We start from the raw sequence: 22,873 nt of genomic DNA, 5'->3' as shown, positions 1-22,873 counted from the left end.
GTTTGTGTGTGTGTGTGTGTGTGTGTGTGTGCGAGGCGCCGGCGCGATTGAACAGCTGAAACATAAAATACATCATTTTTGGTCATACAGATAACAGTAAGACATAATTCATTTGTGATTTTGTAAAATAAAGCAAGGATGCACGTTTAATTAAAACTGTGACTTATTTAAGTCAGATATTTTTTGCATATTTATACCTATGATTTAATTTTATTTTTATGAAAACAAATTTTGTTATTTTTAATGTATCTTAGATATACATTTACCTAAAATCATCCTGGCAACCCATTTTTGACCCAGGGTTTGAAGCTTGCCCTAGTTAGGTTAATGCAGAAACTTGTGAACGATGCTCTCTTATAATTGTGCCATCACTGTTTAGTGACGTCATTGAATGCTCTGGGAAAGCTTAAGTTGTATTTTCAGTGTCGGTCACAGCGCCTTTTAATTGCTGTTTTGGATCCGGCAATTATTCATTTACAAATTAAGCACTGTTTGCTGCTCAACAAACATTTCTGATTACAAAATGATGAAAACTGTTGTGCTGATTCATATTTTTGTGGATTTTATGAAGAACAAAGGTCAGCAAAAAGGCATTCTCGTAGCTTCATAAAAGTACGGTTGAATCAATGATGTCACATGGACTATTTTAACAGTGTCTTTACTACATTTCTGGTCCTTGAACGTGTCAGTTACATTGCTGTCTATGCAGGGTCAGAAAGCTCTCAGATTTCATCAAAAATATCTTAATTTGTGTTCCGAAGATGAACGAAGGTCTGACAGGTTTGGAACGACATGAGGGTGAGTAATTAATGACAGCATTTCATTTTTGGGTGAACTATCCCTTTAAAACAGTGCTTAATAGCTACTGGTTAACATTGTTTACCAAAAAGGAATGCTGTTTATCACATATTAATGAAAGAGTATGAAATACATAAAACAAACATCTTTACAGGAATAATCTGTACTGATGAAATAGGCACAAAGAAAACAGGAATTTGTGTTAGGAAAGCAAATAGAGTCAGTTTTGATTTCATGTTGACTTGAGGAAATAAGAAACAGTGGAAATCCAAATCCAAAACTGAAAGGCTGAAGGAATGAACTACGGAAGTCTCCGAAGGGCTCTCCAGCTATTTCCAACCGCACCAGGCTGGATCTGAACTCTGCCGTGAGGGCTGGCAAGCTCTTTGTTGTTAATTACAGAGAAGAGGGGGACTAATTAAGCTCATAATGAGTTGGCAGGGTGAGGGGTGTAAATGAGACGAGAGGCCGCAGTCCTTCAAATCCAGACATTGATCCTCCTTCACGCCACTGTAAGACCTCCGAACTCCACTCTCAACTCACATCTCACTACTGTTCACCTTATTATCGGCCGACGGAAGAAAAAGAATGAAACAGAAATATATTAAAACTAAGCTGTATGGAGCGGTTGTGTACCACGGTGCTGATCGTTCAGCCAGCGAACAACTAAAAAAAAAAATCTTTCCACAAATTTACAGTCAACCAGAAAGACAGATATGTTATGAGTGTGCATTAGTGCACAATTTAAAAGTTCTACAAATTGGCTTCACACAAAACATGGTTTCTTGTTTATTGCACTATAATCTTGAGAGAAATGACCGCTACTGTTTTCATGAGTCACGCATCTATTCTATAGTTTCTCCTAAATGGAGCAGAATAAAACAGAATGACAAAGGCAGCTGGTCACAGACACCACAGTAAACAACAAACACAAAGCAGTAAACCATTAAACTCTTTACACACACTTTAAAGCAGTTTAATCCTTTTACAACTCATTTAAGATCAGCAGCTAAATTCCACATTTATCCACAAATCTTTAGCTAATCAAAAACTAGTTGCACACATTTTTCTATGGCGACAATGGGCCCCATTCATGAAACATGAGCAGAACAAATTTTTGTGTAAATCGTTCGTAAAGCTGTTCTGATGTAAATTTTCGGATTCATGAAAGTGTTCATATTTTCAAATTTTCAAAATGTTAGTTGGTTGGTACGAAAGAAGTGTACACCTGCTCCTTACCATGTGTAAATGGTGCATAAAACGTTCTGTGTTCAATTTGGCAAACTGATGACACTGAATTTTGATGCACTGCCATCATAATATTTTACAAGTTTGTTTGCTAATTTTTTTTTTTTTTTTGGTAGCTGAGAGTGTCAATGGGCCTCATTCATGAAACACGAGCAGAACAAATTTTTGTGTAAATCGTTCGTAAAGCTGTTCTGATGTAAATTTTCGGATTCATGAAAGTGTTCATATTTTCAAATTTTCAAAATGTTAGTTGGTTGGTACGAAAGAAGTGTACACCTGCTCCTTACCATGTGTAAATGGTGCATAAAACGTTCTGTGTTCAAAGCCAACAAGGAAGTGACTTAAACTGTAATTCGTCAACTGGCCGCTTTACAGCAGAAAAAAACGTTTACAGCCTGGTTTAAAAAATTATTTTGGTCTATATAGCTAATTTTGCCCTTCATGACAACTGTGAGGGGGGTGAATTTTTTTATAACTCATCCGTTTAAATTATATTAAGCCTTAAAGTTCTGCATAATTAAGGGCGTGGCCACTTGAGTGACAGGTGGATTGCCGCTGCTGTCACCACCATCGAGCTAGGTGGGCGTGGTTTCAGCAACCAGCTCCCACCTCTTTGCCCATCTTCGATTATCCGGGAGTGACGCGCTGCCAAGATGGCGACGGCCAGCTCCGCCCACTTTTGAGCTTCAAAAACTCACTTTGGAACCCTACGGGTGACGCCACGGACACTACGTCCATGTTTTTATACAGTCTATGGGCTACACCGACCAATCATCCTACTTGTACAACAACTGAACAACAATAGAGAAGTTAATATTGCTGGTTACTGCATTTTTATATTCAGTAATATTCTTCAAAATGAGATACTAGTAATACGTTACTCTTGTGGATATTTCAAATCATAGCAACCAAGGCGTGTCTCAGCTGGAAAAATGCTATGCCACCAAAGCGTTCTCAAGCGCCACCAGCTGGTCATTTTAAGAAGAGCGCCTGACATTTTTCAGCTGGCTAAAAACGCTTTGGTGGACACACGTTATTGAATATTTATTGTTAGGCATATGGCCTATTAGTCTTTTTTGCATTTATGCAATATACTGGAGCCAAACCTGAGAAAGTAGACCAGAATATTCCACTGCGTTCCTGGACACGCAATTTGAGTAGCTGTAATTCATAGACGGGATTATGCTAATTGTGAATGAGCCTGCACACGTGCCCTAGAATTAATTAACATACACATGTTTAACAATCAAATCGGAAGTTTACGAAGCGTTTGTGAATCCGGAGGTCTGTTTTGATGTTTATGAAGCGTTTGTGAATCTGGAGGAGAGTTTTCGGGAAGGTCTGTTTTACGCGCAAATTACTCAGAATTTACTCATATATTTACGAATGTTTCATGAATGAGGCACACTGAGAGTATAGGTGACCGATGGTTGATATAATGGCAATATACTGTAAATAAATCATGTATATTTGAATGAGTAGTGGCAAATGAAACATACAGTACCGTTCAAATGTTTGGGGCTAGTAAGATTCTTGTGTTGAAAGATCTTGTGTTGATCACAAGTGACAATGTTACAAAAGATTTCTGTTTTAAATAAATGCTGCTCTTCTCATTAAAGGTGCTGTATGTAAGTTTTTGACTCTACTAAAGCATACAATTACCATAATATGTTTGCAGATATTTAAGAAACATGCTAAGTTAACATACTTGTTTATCTGAAAAACAATGCTACAGTCAGTTATTCTCCTTTGAAAATGCACGTTCCGTGTCGGAATGTCTGTCTGTCTCTGTTTTGGTCTGTGTAACCCGCCCACTGCCAGTTTACCCAACTGTATTTCAGCACCCCAGGTTGCCAGTTGGCGGAAAACACAGCGTATTTCATTTCAGTCATGGAAGCTGTCAAGGAAGGTGCGCTAGTTCCTGTTGGTGTCGTCAATCTGGCAACCTGCATGTGCGTCAAGTCTGAGGAGGAGGATTTCTGCATTCCTTTTCTTGGTCGTAGCTCAAGTTTTAAGTAATATGATAAATCAACATTCCTTCAAAGGTATTGTAGTTCATGAAAGACAAATTAAAATATCGCAACTTGCTGATGACACAACAATTTTTCTTAGTGATAGTTCTGAGGTACCTCTGGCTTTGAATATCATTAATAATTTTTCCAAATTCTCTGGATTGAATTTAAATCTGTCTAAGTGTGAGATCCTACAGCTTAAAAATAACAACCTATCCACTGTATGTAATATTCCTGTTAAAAGCATGGTAAACTACTTGGGAATCAAAATACTGATGCAATGGTAAAGTCAAATTTTATACCTGTTATCGAAAAAATGCAAAAGAGGTATAAAAAGCTTTTCAAAATTATGTAACTGCCCTAATGTATGTATTTTTTTTCTTTTCATTCTGTTATTTTTATTTTATTTATATATATATGTATATATATATGTTTGTATTAATTTTGCGTTTTTGTTGTTGCTGTTGTTCTGTTTTGCATGCTTTGAGATGTGCAACGTTTCCCTGTTTGCATTGTCCCTTTGTGTGATGGAACTGAATAAAGGGAAAGAAAAAAAAAAAAAGTGAAAATAACCCTCTCCAATATTTGGAATTTGGACTGCAATACCTAGTTCAATCCTATACACAGCACCTTTAAAGAATCCTGAAAAAATGTATCAGTTTCTCTTCGTCATAAAATCACAATTTCCAAAAAATATTAGGCAGCACAACTGTTTTCAACATTGATAATAATACATGTTTCTTGAGCAGCAAATCAGCATATTAGAATGATTTCTGAAGGATCATGTGATACTGAAGACTGGAGTAATGATGCTGGAAATTCTGCTTTGATCACAGGAATAAATTAAATTTTAACACATATTCAAATAGAAAACATTTTTATTTGAAATTGTATTTAAAATTGTAATAAAATTTCACAATATTACTGTTTTTACTGTATTTTTTTATCAAATAAATGCAGCCTTGGTGAGCAGCAGAGACTTCTTTCAAAAATGCAGTATTTTTAGATAATCCGACTTAAAGGTGACATATCATGAAAATCTGACTTTTCCAGGTTTTAAGTGCTATAATCAGGCCACCGGTGTATCTACCAACCAAGGAAACGTGAAAAAGGTTAACCCATAACTTTGTTTTGGGAAGCCTTTTTCTGCAAGAGTCTGAGAAAACGAGCGCGTCAGATTTCGCTCTCCTAGTGATGTTGCAAAGGGATCTCATTATAATATTACCGCCCCTTAATCTGTAAATTTCCACCCACGGTGCCGTCATTTTGATTTCACAAGCGACAACGGTGTACCAGCTCTAATGCCATGGCGAACGTTTGAGCAAAACATGCTAACTGTTCTGTCATTGGCTGCACAGACGAGCACAGAACACTATTCAGAGTCCCAGCCTCAGAGTAGACAAGAGAGCAGTGGATTTATTGATTTATTTACTGTATACTGCTGCTGCCACACAGATCTAAAATAAACATGCGATTTATTTCCCAGCAGTTTACCTTCACAGACATAACCGACTGTTTTTGTAACTCATGTGTGTTTTTAATGTAAACTTGTGTGAATGAGAACTTTATGTTTATGTGTATTATGAGGTTATGTTTATGTGTAATGATGCAGCTCTATTCTGGAAAAGGGGGCGGGGAGCAGCAGCTCATTTGCATTTAAAGAGACAGGCAAGAAAAACAGCGTGTTTCTGCTTCTACTCAAAATAGGCATTTTCAAAATGATATAATAAATGATCTGTGATTGGTATTTTGAGCTGAAACTTTACAGACACATTCTGGGGACACCAGAAACTTACATTACATATTGTAAAAAGGGGCATAATATGCCTCCTTTAATGTATGAATGAACTTGAAAACAATGCATTATAAAATTCTGTAAATTAGCACAAGTTGCTAAAAAAAAAAAAAAACATTTATTTATATAAATAAACATGTATATAAACATTTATTTTACACTAGCTGACATACTTTTTAAATGTATTTAACAAATTTATTTTAATCAAAATTCCCTTACAAATACTGGGGAAAAAAAAGAACCTATACACATTGTCTCTATAAAAGGCTGCCAGAAAATTCTGAAAGAGATTTAACTGGCTAAATAATTAATTTTCTTATCACTAGTTAAAACTGCTTTCACGTGTAATTTAGTGACACATAACATACACCTTACAAATTCACTTTGCACCAAGAAATGAGTTTTATGAAGTGTTAAATGCTTCAGTTTCCACTATGACTGCAAGTGATAGACGTGGAGGAGCACATGTTCGAATCTGACGAGGATCTGCCAAAACCTGCCTGAATATAGATGTGAAATCACGATAGCTGAAGCAAAACCTGCCTGTTAAAAATGTGAAATACTTTAGCAATGAATCAGACTGACCTTTACAGCCAGAACCTTGAATAAAGTTTAGCTTGAGTAGACGGCATACTTAATGTGATGTGAACAAAACCAGACTGCGAGTGATGCTAAAACAGCCTCGTGTGGTGTCTTCAGGATTGCACGGATCTCACCTGCAGTATGAAGATCATGCCCATGATCATGGAGTACATGTCGTATTTGCCCAGCTGTTTGCTCAGAGCTGAACTCATGGCCTTCAGGGCCTCCAGATACTGTTTGAGAACCTTCTTGCCCATGTTACTCAGAACCTCTGATGTGTTTCCATCCACATAGAGCTTCATCCAGCTTCCGTGAGACTTCTCTGCCACGCGAAACTGCTCGTAACCATCCTCTGTAACAGAGAGAGACGTGAAGGTATACATGAAAAATGTTACAGACATGAAGAATGACAGAGATGAAACCAGAACGCAAGAAAAAGAATGACTTTAACTTAGTTAACTGCCTTGCTGTCTACCTATATAGGCAACTACCTTCAAAGGCATTTTGCTGAGCTGAAACCTTGCAAGTGACTGATTTGAAATGCTCTACATGACTGCTAATTAAATTAAATTATAAAAATAAATTCAAAAAGCCGTAATAAATACCTTACAACAAGAGTCAGTTTATCTATTGTTGTATATTGTTTTATCCATTGTATAGCAAGACTGTAAGCAATGAAATATGAGAAAATAACCGATTTTAAACATAGCGGCAACCTTCCAGTCTCTCTCGTGAAACCAACACGAAAGTGACTAAAACTGTAATTCATGGACTGGCCGCTAGAGGCTGGCCTTAAAAGGGATTCAGTCCCATAGACCACCCATGTTAAAATGCCCAACTTTACAGCAGAAAAAAATATGGTACAAAAAGTGGTTTTGGTCTATATAGCTAATTTTGCCCTTCATGACAACTGTGAGGGGGGTGAATTTTGTTATAACTCATCCATTTAAATTATATTAAGCCTTAAAGTTCTGCATAATTAAGGGCGTGGCCACTTGAGTGACAGGTGGATTGCCGCTGCTGTCACTGCCGTCGCGCTAGGTGGGCGTGGTTTCAGCCACCAGCTCCCGCCTCTTTGCCCATTTTCGATTATACGGGAGTGACGCGCTGCCAAGATGGCGACGGCCGGCGCCGCCCACTTTGAGCTTCAAAAAGGCTCTTCAGAAACCTACGGGTGACATCACGGACACTATGTCCATGTTTTTATACAGTCTATGTTTTAAACTAAATTAAATTAAAAATGTAATTAAACAATAACAAAGTAAATACAAACAAAATAAACCATAAAAATAAAATAAAAAACCTTAATAAAAATCCTTACAATTACAATCGATTTATCAGTTATCTATTGTTTTCTTTATTGTTTAGCAAGCCTGTAAACAGCAAAATCAGTGAGAAAACAGTCATTTTTTAAATAAAATTATAAAATTAAATTACGCAATAACAAATAAATAAATTACAAAATAGATACAAATGAAATAAAATATATAAATAAATAAATACATAAATAAATAAAATATAATGTAAAAATCCTTAAAATTACAATTGATTTATCTCCTGCTAGCTATTGTTTTTTCCTATTATTTTGCAAGCCAGTCACTTTTAAATTAAATTAAATGACACAATAAATAAACAAACAAACAAACAAATAAATAAATAAATAATCCTTACAATTACAATTGGTTTATCTATTGTTATCCATTATTTAGCAAATCAGTGAGGGAAAAAAGATCATTTTAATAATAAAAACAATAATAATAATAATAATAATCATCATCATCATCATCATCATCATCATCATAAATAAAAAAAAAAATTGTAAAACCTCTAATAAAAACGTATAATTATAATGTAAGCAGCAAAATCAGTGAGAAAAAAAGACAATTTAAATTAAATTAAATTAAATGAAATCAATTAATAAAACAAAGCTATTATATTTAGCTATTATTTAGCAAGCCTGTATAGGCAGGCTGAGTCTGCTGAGTCTGAGTCTGATCACTGAGAAAAAAAAATTTCACTGAGAAAAAAATTCATTTTAAAATAAATTAAAACAATTAATAACATAAAATAAATGCAAATAAAATAAAATATTTTTTAAAATCTAAAACTTCTAATAAAAATCCTTATGATTACAATCGGTTACAAATCTATTGTTATCTATTATTTTACCTATTATTTAGCAAGCCTGTAATCAGTAAAATCAGAAAGGAAAAACTACAATTTAGACAATTTATTTTACTGAGCCTACTGCAATTGCAGGATTGCCTTCTCATCAAAGAATAAATGTGATGCTGATCTCATAAGAAGGTATTTAAAATAAAAAATGTATCTTTCAGAACAGCCTTCACATACAATGCCTTGAAATGCTCACTAGGATTTGAACAGAGCCACGGTGTTATGAAGACACCATGAGGAAGCTGTTGCATAAGAATCAGGTGTCTGCTGGCTGTGTTTTAAAGCAGACAGACACTAAGGGCCTTCACAGTGGGATCTCAGAGGGAGCTAACAGGCACGTCTGCCTCATACCGCCCAGACGCTTCACTACAGGACACCTCCGTCTCGCTCTGTGCCTCTCTCTTTCTAATGTGTCTCTCCCCATTTCTGAGCTCTGATTCTCCACAGAGCTGATGCTGTGTAGAATGACACAGACGCATTTTGTTTGTGTCGCATACTTGGGTCAAGTGTGTTTTCCGTTGTGTGCGAATGCAATTTAAAATGCATTAGGCATGAACGGCTGACTTCTACAGTCTTGCCGCTCAACTACTGACACAGACAAACAGTTTGTTCAGCAAGTCAGTTCATGTTAAAGAGTCAACATGGTAAAATCAGTTTTGGAATAACAATGACACAAATTTTAAGGAAACTATCGCCTCCTTGTTTGTCATTAAACACATGTTAAGTATGCAAAACCAACGTCACGCTGGCCAAGCATGTGTTGTCTGCATACTTAATGTACATCTCTGGCTTAACATATGCAAGCTCACACTCTCCAAATCATGCAAAAACACACAAACATGTCCATGAACACACACAGGCTGCATTTGTATATGTATAACACATTAAAAGCATGCACTTAATATTGCATCTTTATGCAATAAGTCACTCTGTTGCAAACAGTTTGCGTACACAAAATGAATGACCTTAAATATATAGACAAATTATCTTAAAAAAGTCCATAAACACACATAGGCTGCATTGCAATTTGCATACTAAAACCATGCACTTAAAACTGTATCTTTATTAGGGATTTCGATTTAGGGCCAGTTTTACTAAACAGGGCAAATTAGCGCAAGAGCACAATTCCAAAACAGCGCCGATGGGCATGGAAATTTCTGCGGGTGATTTACTAACAATGCACAAATTAAAGAACACAGACGCAACATCTCATTTACATATCGACCAATGCAATATACCAAGCGTAGGGGTGGGCGATATGGCAAAAATATCATATCACGTTTTTTTTTTTTAGAAATATCACGATTCACGATTTTATCACGGTTCTTTGTCATGTTGGTTTTACTATTTTGCAAGTTGTCTGAGCATTACAGCCAAACTAATTTCCCTATTATAAAGACAAAGCCTATCAAGGTAACACAAATATAAAAAAAGAATGGCAGATATTTAGGCCAAAGTGGTCGAAAATAAAAATCTTTGTCATTATTTTATATTTGTTATAAAAAAATGAGAACAAAGATACACATTACAAATACACATAATATACAAATAAAACAAACATTGTTTTATTTTCAGGTAAAATAGGTGTATTTAGCAGGAGCATTCAAGAAACTGAATCAACAAATATAAAAATAAAACACTATATAGATTGATTCCTATTAAAGCAACTGTATTAACGTTTTTTAAATCAAGAGTAGTGAGTGATTTTTCTCTTTGTGTTTTGGTGTTTTATTAGCATTAAAGGAATAATTCACCCAAAAATAAAAAGTGTTTTATTTTTATACTGTACCATCATTTACTCTCTCAAAAGTTGCTTTAAACCTTAATGAGTTTCTTTCTTCTGCTGAACATAAATGTTATGTTGAAGAATGTGAATAAGTAAACAGTTGCTGGTCCACAGCGACTTCCACTGTATTTTTTTTTCCTACTATCAAATTCAATGTGGACCAGCAACTGTGGTTACCCACATTCTTCCAAATATTTTCTTTTGTGTTCAGACCAAGAAAGAAATTAATACAGGTTTTCAGGGTGATCTATCCCTTTAATGACAGTCAGCAGCATGTTTAGTACTGTCCCTTTAAGAGCTGCACGCATTTAATATACAGGCACGCATCCGTTTCTCTCTCAACTGTTTACTTTCATTTTAGACATAACCAACTGAGTCTATACATAAACCTTGTGTGTTTTAACAGTATTAGTGCAAAAGATAACTTAGTTCAGCAATCAGGCGCTGTTTGACAGGGTTTTTAGTACGCGCGCTTCGGGTGTACATATGCTCAGAAAAAGCGCACATCAGAACAGCGCGTGAATGAAACGTTTAACCGGCAAGGCTTTAAAGCAGATGCAAATAATGTACTTTTGTGACAGCAAATAAGTGCAGTGTCCCGTGAGAGTAACTCTACCGCTGAGTTTACGTCGTTTACGCTTTTATTTGAATGAAAACAACGTATCCGCATGGCGCAGCTGACACAAAACAGCATACTTAATTTACGTTCAGTGGATACTCTCCAAAATGGCGCTAGGGTGACGCGGAGGAGATGAATTGTTGAATAAAGTCGTTTTTTTTTTCTTTTGCACACAAAAAGTATTCTCGTAGCTTTGTAAAATTACGGTTGAACTCCTGATGTCACATGGATTATTTTACCGATATCCTTGCTATGTTTCTGGACCTTGATCGTGTAAGGACCCTTGCTGTCTATGGGAGGGTCAGAGAGCTCTCAGATTCCATCAAAAATATCTTAATTTGTGTTCCGAAGATGAACGGAGGTCTTACGGGTTTGGAAGAACATGAGGGTGAGTAATTAATGACAGAATTTTAATTATTGGGTGAACTATCCCTATAACACTGATGCGAATGTATGTCGTGTTGTACATTATATTGATACGGCGGCGCCAGAACTGCAGCTGATAGAATGTGCACTGTAGCACGATACTACGATATTTCTTCAAAAGCAGATAGTGGAGACATTTTTATAGTCCACGATCAAACATCGTCCTATCGCACACCCCTAACCAAGCGCAGCGCAAATTAGAGTAGTCGCGAATAAACAATAAAGAAATAAAGAAGCCACAGTACGCTGAAAAAAACCAGAGGCCAAAAACGAAGGTTTGCTAGAAATTTTTATAGACATGGTATTGCGTGACTCCTAATTGAGGGTTCAAAGTCATCTTTTATTTCCTGAAGCAAATTAAAAATAACATGGCTTGGCAAATGATATGTTCGGAAAATGTGTTCTTCTGGCATTCAAAATAATACGCCTACGTGTGAAAAAAATCCTCTCCCTTCTATCATGTTCTCACTCTCTGTTCTCTGCGGTGCTTCCTCTAGCAACAATAATTGCAGCCATTTCAAGCGCAAAATAATTTAAAACATGCTTTTTTGGGGCGTTAAATAATGGCGCAAATGGCAGTAATTTGATGAGCGCAAACATTAGTAAAACGTGTTGCATGATTCATTTGAAAATTCTCCTCATAACTTTTGTGTCTGAAAGGGAAACTCCTAAAAATGCATATTCAATAAGGTCAGGTTCAATAATTCGTCACTGCGCGTCTTTAGTAAAACCTGACAGAACCATTTTAACACCAAAAGATGATTTGCGCTGGTAAGGGCTGTTAGTAAAACTGGCCCTTAATGTGCTAATTTGGTGCGATTTATTCTGGAAAAAATAATGCATTCATTAACGCATTTAACACACTCTATCCTGGGCCAGACATGTACGTCGTCCATGTACGTTATCTCACACTGTAAGCAGTTGCTGACGAACATGATGCATGACGACAACTGACTGTGTAATATAGCCTATGAGTAGCCTATTGTTTTCTCTCAATTGTGAGTTTATATCTCACAATTCGGACTTTTTACTTCAGAATTGTGTTATATAACTAGTATACAAATTGGGACGCACCTAGTCTCTTACTATATTCTAGAATGAATCAGCTGTTTGAAGGAATCGGTTGAATGAATGACTGAATGACTCACTTTTTTAGGACATATCTCCACTTACTGGCTGTTTTAGTTTCATATTTTCATTTTTTTAATCATATATTTCAACATTATTTTATTGTAAACCCATGCAAATTAAATTCATGCAACCTCATGTTTCATGTGTAAATTATACCTAAATGCCAAATTAGATACAGCTTCTCAAAAAAAAAAAAACCGACTTTAAATTCTCTTTTCTGGGCTAATTTCTTGGCCCTTTTGTGATTCATTAATTGGCACATCATGCAATTAAATACATTTTAAAAAACTGACAGCCCTAATCTTTATACAATTTTTTTTATCTTTATACAAGTTTTTGTTGCAAACTGTTTGCATGCACAAAATGAATGGCCGTAAATACTACAGCTAAATTACTTAAAAAAAAAAAAAAACGACTTTAAATTATCTTTTCTGGGCTAATTTCTTGGCCCTTTTGTGATTCATTAATTGGCACATCATGCAATTAAATACATTTTAAAAAACTGACAGCCCTAATCTTTATACAATTTTTTTTATCTTTATACAAGTTTTTGTTGCAAACTGTTTGCATGCACAAAATGAATGGCCGTAAATACTACAGCTAAATTACTTTAAGATGCTAATGCAAAAACACATAAAACTCTCCATGAAGGCATACAGGCTGCAATGTCATTTGCATACTTCTATAACATACTAAAAGCATGCACTTAAAATGGCATCTTTATATAATGAGCCTCTTTGTTGCAAACTGTTTGGATGCACAAAATGAATTACTTTAAATTACTAGCCAAATTACCTTACGATACTAGTGGACGCTAAATAACTAATGGATGCTAAATGAATTACCTTCACAATTCAATATTAATTGAAACTGCCATGGCAACTGAAAAAGCTGCATATGACCTCTTCATCTGAAGAGCAATGGGGTTGTTCTTAATATTTACTGCATGCAAAAAAAAATCAACCATATGAGCACTTTTGGCATACAGTACTATATATTTAACTTATTATGATTTTGCAGGATGTGGCTTTATATACTATATAAGTAGTATGCATGATCAGTGCATCTTGAATATGAATTTTAATCATGCATGCTGCTTCGGACAGATAGTATGTGAAGCCACACATTCCTCCAGGCCATGTGAAACCTGTGAATACTTAATATTTCTTTCCCAGACGTTTTTGTTTTTCCCGAGCATCTATGTAGCATCTTAATGGATGTGTCTGCGTGAACCCAAAGACAGAAAGGTGATAAACCAAAATGCAATTTGTTGACGGAGATCATGTTAACCCAGTGAAAAAGTGATGAATGGGACAATTACTGAGCGTTAGCGGGTAAAACAGAACATTAGAGGCGTTTTTACATGAATCTATGTTCTCATTAATTAATTCACTTTGCTGGAACGTTCATCTATTGTCATAACACAAATAAGCGAGGCTGTGATTAATCAATTATATGATTATGCTGAATTAGCTCATGAATCCATGTCAACTGTTACACAGTGTTACGACAGTGAAACATAGCGTTATTTCCACAGTATCAGCTGAAAGTCACGCATATTAGAGCTGCAAGATACATAATAGCGTTACGGCAATGAGAAACCTCAGCCTGTGAGGATGATTCTCAGAAAATGGTCTGTCCTCTCTTAGACACAGCGGCGTCTGCTTAATAATGAAAGTTTAATTCACAGCATTGATCACAGAGCAGGAGAGTTAGAGAAAAGCCAAACGGAGCATCTGCTGGGATGAGCCTGGAATAATGGGGATTATTCATGAATATTTACAGCTGGAAATAAGAAAGAAAACAAGGAAAGAGAAGGGAGAGAGAAGAAGATAGATAGATAGACAGACAGACAGACAGAGACAAATAGATAGACAGCTAGACAGACAGTCAGCCAGATAGATAGGCAACTAAACAGAAAGACAGACAGACAAATAGATACACAGCTAGACAGCTAGACAGACAGACAGAGACAACTAGATAGACAGCTAGACAGCCAGATAGACAGCCAGATAGATAGGCAACTAAACAGAAAGACAGACAGACAGATAGATAGACAGCCAGACAGACAGACAGACAGAGAGATAGATAGATAGATAGATAGATAGATAGATAGATAGATAGATAGATAGATAGATAGATAGATAGATAGGCATTCTAATCTTACAGCTCTACCTCTCACACACAAACCCTTGAGCTTCACAGTTTTGTGAGTGAATGAGGAACAGATTGGACTTGTGCTGACACACACACACACACACACACACACACACACACACACACACACACACACACACACACACACAACAGACGGGAGATCAGTAGAGCTCTTCAAACAAACCGCAGCACACAGCAGGACTCATGTGTGTGCATATGTGTGTGTGTGTGTGTATGGCTGGACAGTGTCTCTGCATCTGGCCACTGCGGGATTCTGGATGATCCTGTCATGATGACAGATGTCTCCTCACATATCAGCCTCTGAAGCTGGAATTATCACTCATTTGTGTTGATGATGGTCTGTGAAGATCCTTTCTGGTTTAAGTGGATCTGGGCTTTTATTTGCTGAGCTATATTAATAAAGCAAATTATTTAATTATCTTTATTAATAAAGAACTGTGTGTGTGTGTGTGTGCGCGCTCAGGCTGTGCTTAATAATGCAGTTCATAATGCATTCTGGATGAAAGTGCTGAAAAAGGCACAAAAAGAGACACCTCTGGGTGTTTTGGAATGCACACTATTATGCTATCACTATTTTTACAGTATGCAGTATGTATAGAGTGCATAGTGAATGAAATACCCAGATGACATCCTTCATTTGCCAAATGTGCAGCATAGTTATATAAAGTAGTTACAAAAAAGTAATTAGTTACTAACATCACTTTTGATTTATTTCCAATATTAAAAAACAAATGTATGCACTATACAGTATTTACTATAGACTGCAGTATGCTAGTATGGAGATTTTTGAGCACTGCCTCTGCTTCATACACACACAGTGAAAAGCAGGTCAAGATCTCTAGTGTGACTTCTGGGTTCTGCTGCATTTTATAAAATAAAAATAATGTTGAATAAAATAATGTTGCATTTTAATGGTGCACCGTCATGAGCTCTCAGCATGTTACCGTGGGAAAAGTGTTATCAGGAGAAAACCTCAGACGTCTCGCTTTCAGGTCAATGTGCTTAGAAAAACTCTGATGAATGATTATCCCCTTAATCACAATAATTCATCTGCAATTTAATTAAGTGCTTCATTAGGCTTCAAAGCATGATGGAGAAGTTTCTACATCCTAAAGACAGCAAGACAGACATGGGTGAAGTGAGGTAATATCTGCCTGTACGTCACACAGGGACTGAAGAGCTGACCTCTAACAATCTCATATTTTTGAATGTCCTTAGAAAATGGAAGGACAAAAGTGGGCTGCGGCGGTATGTCGTCCTCATCAATCAGATCTCAACCTCCACACGCCTCTCGAACCTTCACTCGAGCACAGGTGAAAGAGGGGAAATTCAATGTCTAATGCAATTTGTACACAAAAAAATGTCAAGAGTTGGCTGAAATCGTAAGCTTTGATCTGATTGGCCGGTTTTACGCAATTTCCAGCAGTTAGCGCGCACAGGTTTAGGCTACATCAGAACATAAGGAATCTCCAGAAGAACAGGAACTATAGGACTATAATAGAAAAAAGAAACAGTATTGTCTTTACAGAAATGTTTGTACTTATATTTAAATAAAAAAAATTAAATTAAATTAAATGTATTTTTGTACATAGTCTTAAACGTCTTAAAAATTAAATAAAATTTAAAAATCAAACCATATGCATGAATGAAACATCATATGAAAAGCAGCCTGCCACATTTTGTGCACATATATAAACAGTATTTACATAAAGGCATATCGCATTGTCATCCCGTCACATGTTCTCATTCAAACAGCACGGGCCAGCTGTGAACAAAATACGCTCTGCCGGCTAAGCATATTCTTCCCACCATAAAAGCGGATCCTCATCCGGTGGGATGCATCAGCATCTGTGCAGCTGCTCGTGGATTGACTTTGCTGTGCACTAATTTGAATGCCAATCTATTATTGTGCAACAAATTTAGATACATGCACACACAAACAAAAATAACTCTTCTGGTTGCTTTACATGTCAGTCAAACAATCTCTTCCTGTCTGAGTGAACAGTTTGTAGCCAGAATAAGCTGTGATTCAGATTTATAACGAGTCAAAATGTCTGACTACACAAGACATACACTTCTATAAAACAGCAACACGAGTCTGTGAAAATGTCAGCAGACATCACCATCAAACACTCTAACCCTGTATAAACACACTCACACCTCATAACCCAGCAAAACACTCAACACTGTTAGATGCGAGAAGTGAATGAGCCAGAGATGGATGTTTGTGGGAGGCCAGATATCCCACTGAGAGAAAATGCAACCAAACTGCTAAAGAGACAGCGGAGGACACACAATCACACATACACACACATCTAGGCTTGGGCTAAAGGGTATAAATTCTCTATTTCTATGGATTTAAAGTGCTCTAAATGCCCAGTCATGTCTGTGTACTCAAACCCGTGCTCTTATGTCGGGTTACTGACAGCGTTTCATGAGCTTGTTACTCAAGCAGCAAAACAGGAAAACAAAACTGGATTGAAAACTAAAGCATAGCACAGACTACAAGACTGAAGCTTGTTGCTTTTTTGAGACAAATGCCCTAGATAGTAGCAAAATGTAGTGCGAGAGTGTGAGAGACACTCTCTGAGAGACCCTGACTCTGTTGCTTTAGTATTATTTATAGTATTTAATAATATTTAATGATTAAATAGCAGATTCAGTTTTATTTTTTGTTTTAGTGTTAGCAATTTTGTTACATGCTTTTAATATTTAAATTTAGATTGAATTTATTTCTATTTCAGTTTTAGCTTTCCTTAAACTTAAACCTAAAACCAAAACAAAACAGTGTTTTTAGGCTTTCAAGCTTTTCATCAAATATTTTTTTCTGATATTTATTAACATTTTATTTCAGCTTTATTTCAATTACTGAAAACTATTTTTAATAAGTTTCTGTTTAAGTTGAAAAAAAACACTGCATGTGTGTAACTAGTTAAGTTATGAATGTAAAGTGTGAATCATTAACACATCAACAACAAAAAGTTTTGCATCCAGACCTCATTATTTTGTTTTTTGAGACAATATCTGAGTACTTCTATTCATCCATCCATCCTTCCATTTTATCCATCCATCATCCATCCATTTAAACATGCATCCCATTCATACATTTATACATCATCTATCCATCTTTTTGAGACAATATTTGAGTATTTCAGTTCAGACAAAAACTCTTGGGAAATCTCTTTTTTACACGTCATGCATCTTGATTGATCAGACTGCTATCCGATTGGATGCACACTCCGTTTACACTTGGCCTGCACATAACGGAAACCTACAAATCCTGTGCTATATGCAAATATACTGAAATTTTCTTCACGCTAATGCCAGTCAGCTAAATTTTCGGTTGAATGCTCTCTTTGCATGGCAATTAGGGGCTTAAGGTACATCCATGTGTCTCATCAATCATTACTAATTAACATGTGGATTGTGAGGCTCCCAAACTTCCAATGCTGCTGATGACGCTCCATCTGGGAGGAGTAAATTTTACATATCTATCCGAACAACCAGATTAATTTACAGTTGGCAGAGTCAGACCTTGTATACATCTCAAACCAGAGGTGACCGGTAGGGGTGGGACAATATATCGATATGGCAATATATCGCTGTCCTTCTTCATGTGATACGAGAATCGATATCTGGCGCCAAATATCGATATTTTATTACAATACAATACTACAATTTACTACAATATATTACTACAATAAGGCGCTCTATATAGATTTCCCTGCTCCCAGCATCTAAAAAATGCGTGGAAATCTTGGCCGCGCCATTTCCACCTTCTTTCCAAAGCGCTCTGAGCAACCATGAACTGCGTTCTCTATGAAGATGAGGAAGCACGAGGAACCGAAGGATAAACAGATTTCCAGCCACTGTATTAGCTCTACTGCTCTATATATGTTTATGGAGATAAAAGGAGATGGAGATAAAAAACTGCCCCGGAACAGCTATCAGCGTGGACTGTAGGTATCGATCACGTTATTATTGCAGAGCGCATATTGAGTCCGTGAGTTGCCGAACCTCTCTGCTCGGATCGCAGGTGAATTTCCCTCACTTATATGAGTGAGAGAGAGCGGCGCCGGCGCGTCCAGTTTTAAGTCAACAAAACTGGATGCTCTCCATCTCTCTCAGATATTACAAGTGCGCGTTAGGGCATCGACCGGCAGAAACATCTGCACCTATGGCATGGATGACGAAACAAAACCTCGTCAGAGCCATAATGCGGTGCAGAAGTGTGCAGTGTGTTTGCTTGCCGCGCGTCTACATTTGAAATAACGAACCTGAGCACGCAAAAGACGCGATGTAAATGGCTTTTTTCCCTCCTGCATGTCATGTGCGCGGGGCTCCGTTTTCATGATGAGAGGAGAGGAAAGGTTGAGAAAGCACTCCAGGTAAATTTTGAAATGCACCAGTTTTATATATAGGCTATATATAAAGTTGATTAGCAGTTAAATGTGTTGGTTTACACACAAAGAAAAGTGTAAGCTTTTAGTAAGTCCAAGAATAAAATGATTAATTTCCTTAGCATGTTAAATTTGATTTATAGAACTTTTGTGCTGCTTTCTAACAGTTTGGACTTGAATAAAGAGAGAAAACTTGCACTTAACCTTTTCACAGGCATTTTGTTTTCATAGTTAGACAGATATCGTGATGTATCATTATAGAATTGTCTAGCAATATATCAATTATCGCAGAATCGCTATATAATCGTATCGTGAGCCATGTATCGTGATTCGTATCGTATCGTGAGGTACCCTGCGATTCCCACCCCTAGTGACTGGACTGCTATCCATCTCATCTTGGGACCTTCTGGCTTGGGACATGAAGTTATTATTATGGCCAATAAGTTGCCTCTTATAACATTTTCCTGACATACAAAGAGCCCAATCACTTATTCGACACCTGGAAGCTAATCAAATTGCTATGTGTTTGAAACTGCATCAGATGATTTGTGGACTGATCATGGCTCTGTGGGAATGCTGTTGTATGCATTAGTTTTGTACTGCACATGTGAACTCACCCTTGTGGAAGGTGGGATTGCTGTCCTGTAGGAGGTGGCTGAGCTGGTGTCCGTTGATCTGGAGGAGGCGCAGCTGTTCTCTGAGTGATAACTCCTCAAACACAGCTGGAATCAAATGGCCCACGCTGTTCTTGGAGATGGGTAACCCCAGACCCAGTGCAAGGGTGGGGGTCAGATCCACCTGCTCCAGGATGCCCGGCTCCTCAAATCCCGCTGCAACAGCAAGATACGTGTCATTAAGCGCTCACTGCCTTTAAGACTTGAGGTCATTGCACACGGAGTCTGAAATTTCGATCTGAAATTTTCCCACGTTAAAAAATAGATATCACCTCACGTTGCGTCAGTCATGTTTACACACTGCCTCCAAAACTTTCGTCCGTCATAAAAAAATTTGGATCAGGTTCGATTTTCTGCGTTTTTTGCATCCGTAGCAAGTATTTTGAGAGGTGTTTTGATAATCCCGCTGCTCCTTGATAAAGAGGTGGAACTCTCCTTCCTCTCTACGCAATCTCAGGATTGGATGAACCTAATATTTCCTCTTTCTTTTTCTCTTTTTAAGAAGAGAGAGCACAGCAAAATCATCCTCACTGCTTGAAGACTACTGTATTGTTTTGCTAATTATTTCACAACGGATTAATTAATATGCGTCAGACTCAGTGTGCAAGGACCTTTACAGCACATTTCTGTCCATGAGATGCACTTTCTGGAGTTTTACAAGAAAGTCAGTTCTTTTATTTCAGCAAAAAGTGGACTCTTCTCGGGGTTCAGTTCTTGGGTTTGTATTGCTTTAAAATGTAGCGATTCTGTGGGACTTGATTTAAGATGCATCCAGAATTTGAGGGATCTTTTATGCATATGAATAATCTATCTATCTATCTATCTATCTATCTATCTATCTATCTATCTATCTATCTATCTATCCATCTATACACCCATCCATCCATACATCTATCTATCTATCCATCCATCCATCCATCCATTTTTAAATACCCACCATCCATTTAGACATCTATCATCCATCCATTTATACATCTATCATCCATCCATCATTTATACACCCATTTATTAATACATTTATCCATCCATCTATCCATTTAGACATCTATCATCCATCCATTTATACATCCATCCATTAATACATCTATCTATCCATCCATCCATTTAGACATCTATCATTCATCATCCATCAATTATCCATCCATTTATACATACATCTATTGATCTATTTATACATCCATCCATCCATCCATCCATGTATACATGTACATCCATCCATTTATACATCTATATATCTATCCATCCATTTACCCATCTATTTATCCATCCATCCATCTATATATCTATCCATCCATCCATCTATACATCTATTCATCCATCTGTCCACCTATCTATCATCCATCCATCTGACCATCCATTCATCCCTCCATCAATTTATACATATTTATCCATCCATCCATTTATCTATCTATCTATCTATCTATCTATCTATCTATCCATTTATACATCTATCCATCTATACATGTATTCATCCATCTATTATCCATCCATCCATCTCACAGCCATTCATCCATCCATCCATTTATACATCTATCCATCTATCCACTGTATTGATATATATAAAACAGTTATTTTAAATTGTAATAATATTTCACATTTTTACTGTATTTTTGAGCATGAGAGACTTATGCTCAGTTTATTCAACGAAGTACAAGCCTTTTGGGAAATCTATTTATGGTGGTCAGTTTTGATATTGTGGCATGTGTTTCTACTTTCACATGCAAATGACTTGTTGCACTTATGAATATGATAACTTTCCAGCATCAATTCTAGCAGGGTAAACAGGGGCGGTTCTGGGGGGGGGGACCTAGGGAGGCCAGTGCCCCCATGTCAACAAGCTTGGCCCCCGCTCTGGCCCCACTAAATTTGGAATAGTATCACACAGTTTGTCCTGTGGGTGGCAGTAATGGAAAAAAGTAAAACATCACCAGCTGCTAGTGGCCTGACTAGACTGAAGTCAGTGATATTGTTTTTGATAATGTAAATGTTCTTTGCTCTCTTTCTGTACAATAAAAGTGTTATCATTTTTAACTTACAATGTTTTTATAAGTGGCCCCTGCCTGGCCCCCCCAGTTACTGTGGTCTAGAACCGCCACTGAGGGTAAAACATAATTACGCTTTCGAAACGGCCTGTTTTGCCCTGCCATCATTAGCTGAAGCTGTGTGTGAACAAGAAGCGGCTGCAGAGTGTGAGTTGCTCCGTCTCTCACGCACACGCTGCCAGAGAGAGATTCTCCGGCATTCCGCCACAACGCTTAGCTGCCCGCAGATGCGCCTGCCTATAAATCGGCCTAATTTGCAGCACAATCGGCCGATGCCGATTCATTAAAAAATGCCAAACATCGGCCGATTAATCGGCCGGCCGATCAATCGTTCGACCTCTGTACTTGATTTTATCTGATGTGAACTGACTGGATTGAAAAGTCAACATTCTAAACCAGAATAAAACAAAATGTACTGTAATTTTTTAATTCATTAAATTACTACATTAACTATAATTTTGAGGACCAGAGAGGATGGAAATTATCATGAAAAAAAAGACTTTGGCTGTCTCTGATGCAAGAAACCTTGACTAAAATAGGGAGAAAAATAAAAATGCAATAAAAGAATGCAAATAATTGCAAATGTGCAAGCAAAGAAAGTGTGAAACACATCCGGCTCTTTTTAGTGGAATAATTGCCCTTCATCAGTACTTTAGAGATACGGTCTCGATTGTGCAAAAAAATGTCTACAGTTTAAGCTCAAAAGCAGATCCTATTTTGTGCTCTTGCAAAGAATGGTTGAAATAACTCCTAAACAGATGAACAGAAGCACACAGGTTTGCACATTCTAAGAATATCTTGCACAGTCATTAACACTGATCTGAAAAATGCAACTGTTTTTGATTTAAGCATTGTTCTGCGTCGTGTGCTTACACATAGTCGCTACTGAGAGTTTGCTGAAACAGACCTTTGATTCTGTGAGACTCTACTGTAGCTTCCTGTTCCTTGAGCTTTTGCAGTAAAATGGTAAATAACATCATTAACTGGTGCATCAGCAACACGATCAG

General features: G+C 36.9%; 1 protein-coding gene across 2 annotated transcripts in view; it reads right to left on the bottom strand.

Moving 5' to 3' along the window:
* Positions 1 to 22,873, bottom strand: part of LOC107678638 (GPI ethanolamine phosphate transferase 2-like) — a 137,605-nt gene that overhangs the window by 73,441 nt on the left and 41,291 nt on the right. For both annotated transcript variants that reach the window (XM_016473984.1, XM_016473985.1), the window contains 2 exons: positions 19,768 to 19,980; positions 6,570 to 6,787 (listed from right to left, as the gene is read on the bottom strand). In XM_016473984.1, coding sequence (XP_016329470.1) covers positions 6,570 to 6,787; positions 19,768 to 19,980 — 431 coding nt within the window. The remainder of the gene's footprint in view (positions 1 to 6,569; positions 6,788 to 19,767; positions 19,981 to 22,873) is intronic.

This window comes from Sinocyclocheilus anshuiensis, unplaced genomic scaffold (assembly GCF_001515605.1).
Source record: "Sinocyclocheilus anshuiensis isolate Anshui unplaced genomic scaffold, SAMN03320099.WGS_v1.1 scaffold877, whole genome shotgun sequence".
Taxonomy (NCBI): Eukaryota; Metazoa; Chordata; class Actinopteri; order Cypriniformes; family Cyprinidae; genus Sinocyclocheilus; species Sinocyclocheilus anshuiensis.
Note: the sequence above shows the minus strand (reverse complement) of the source record. Positions and strands in the feature narration are given on the sequence as shown.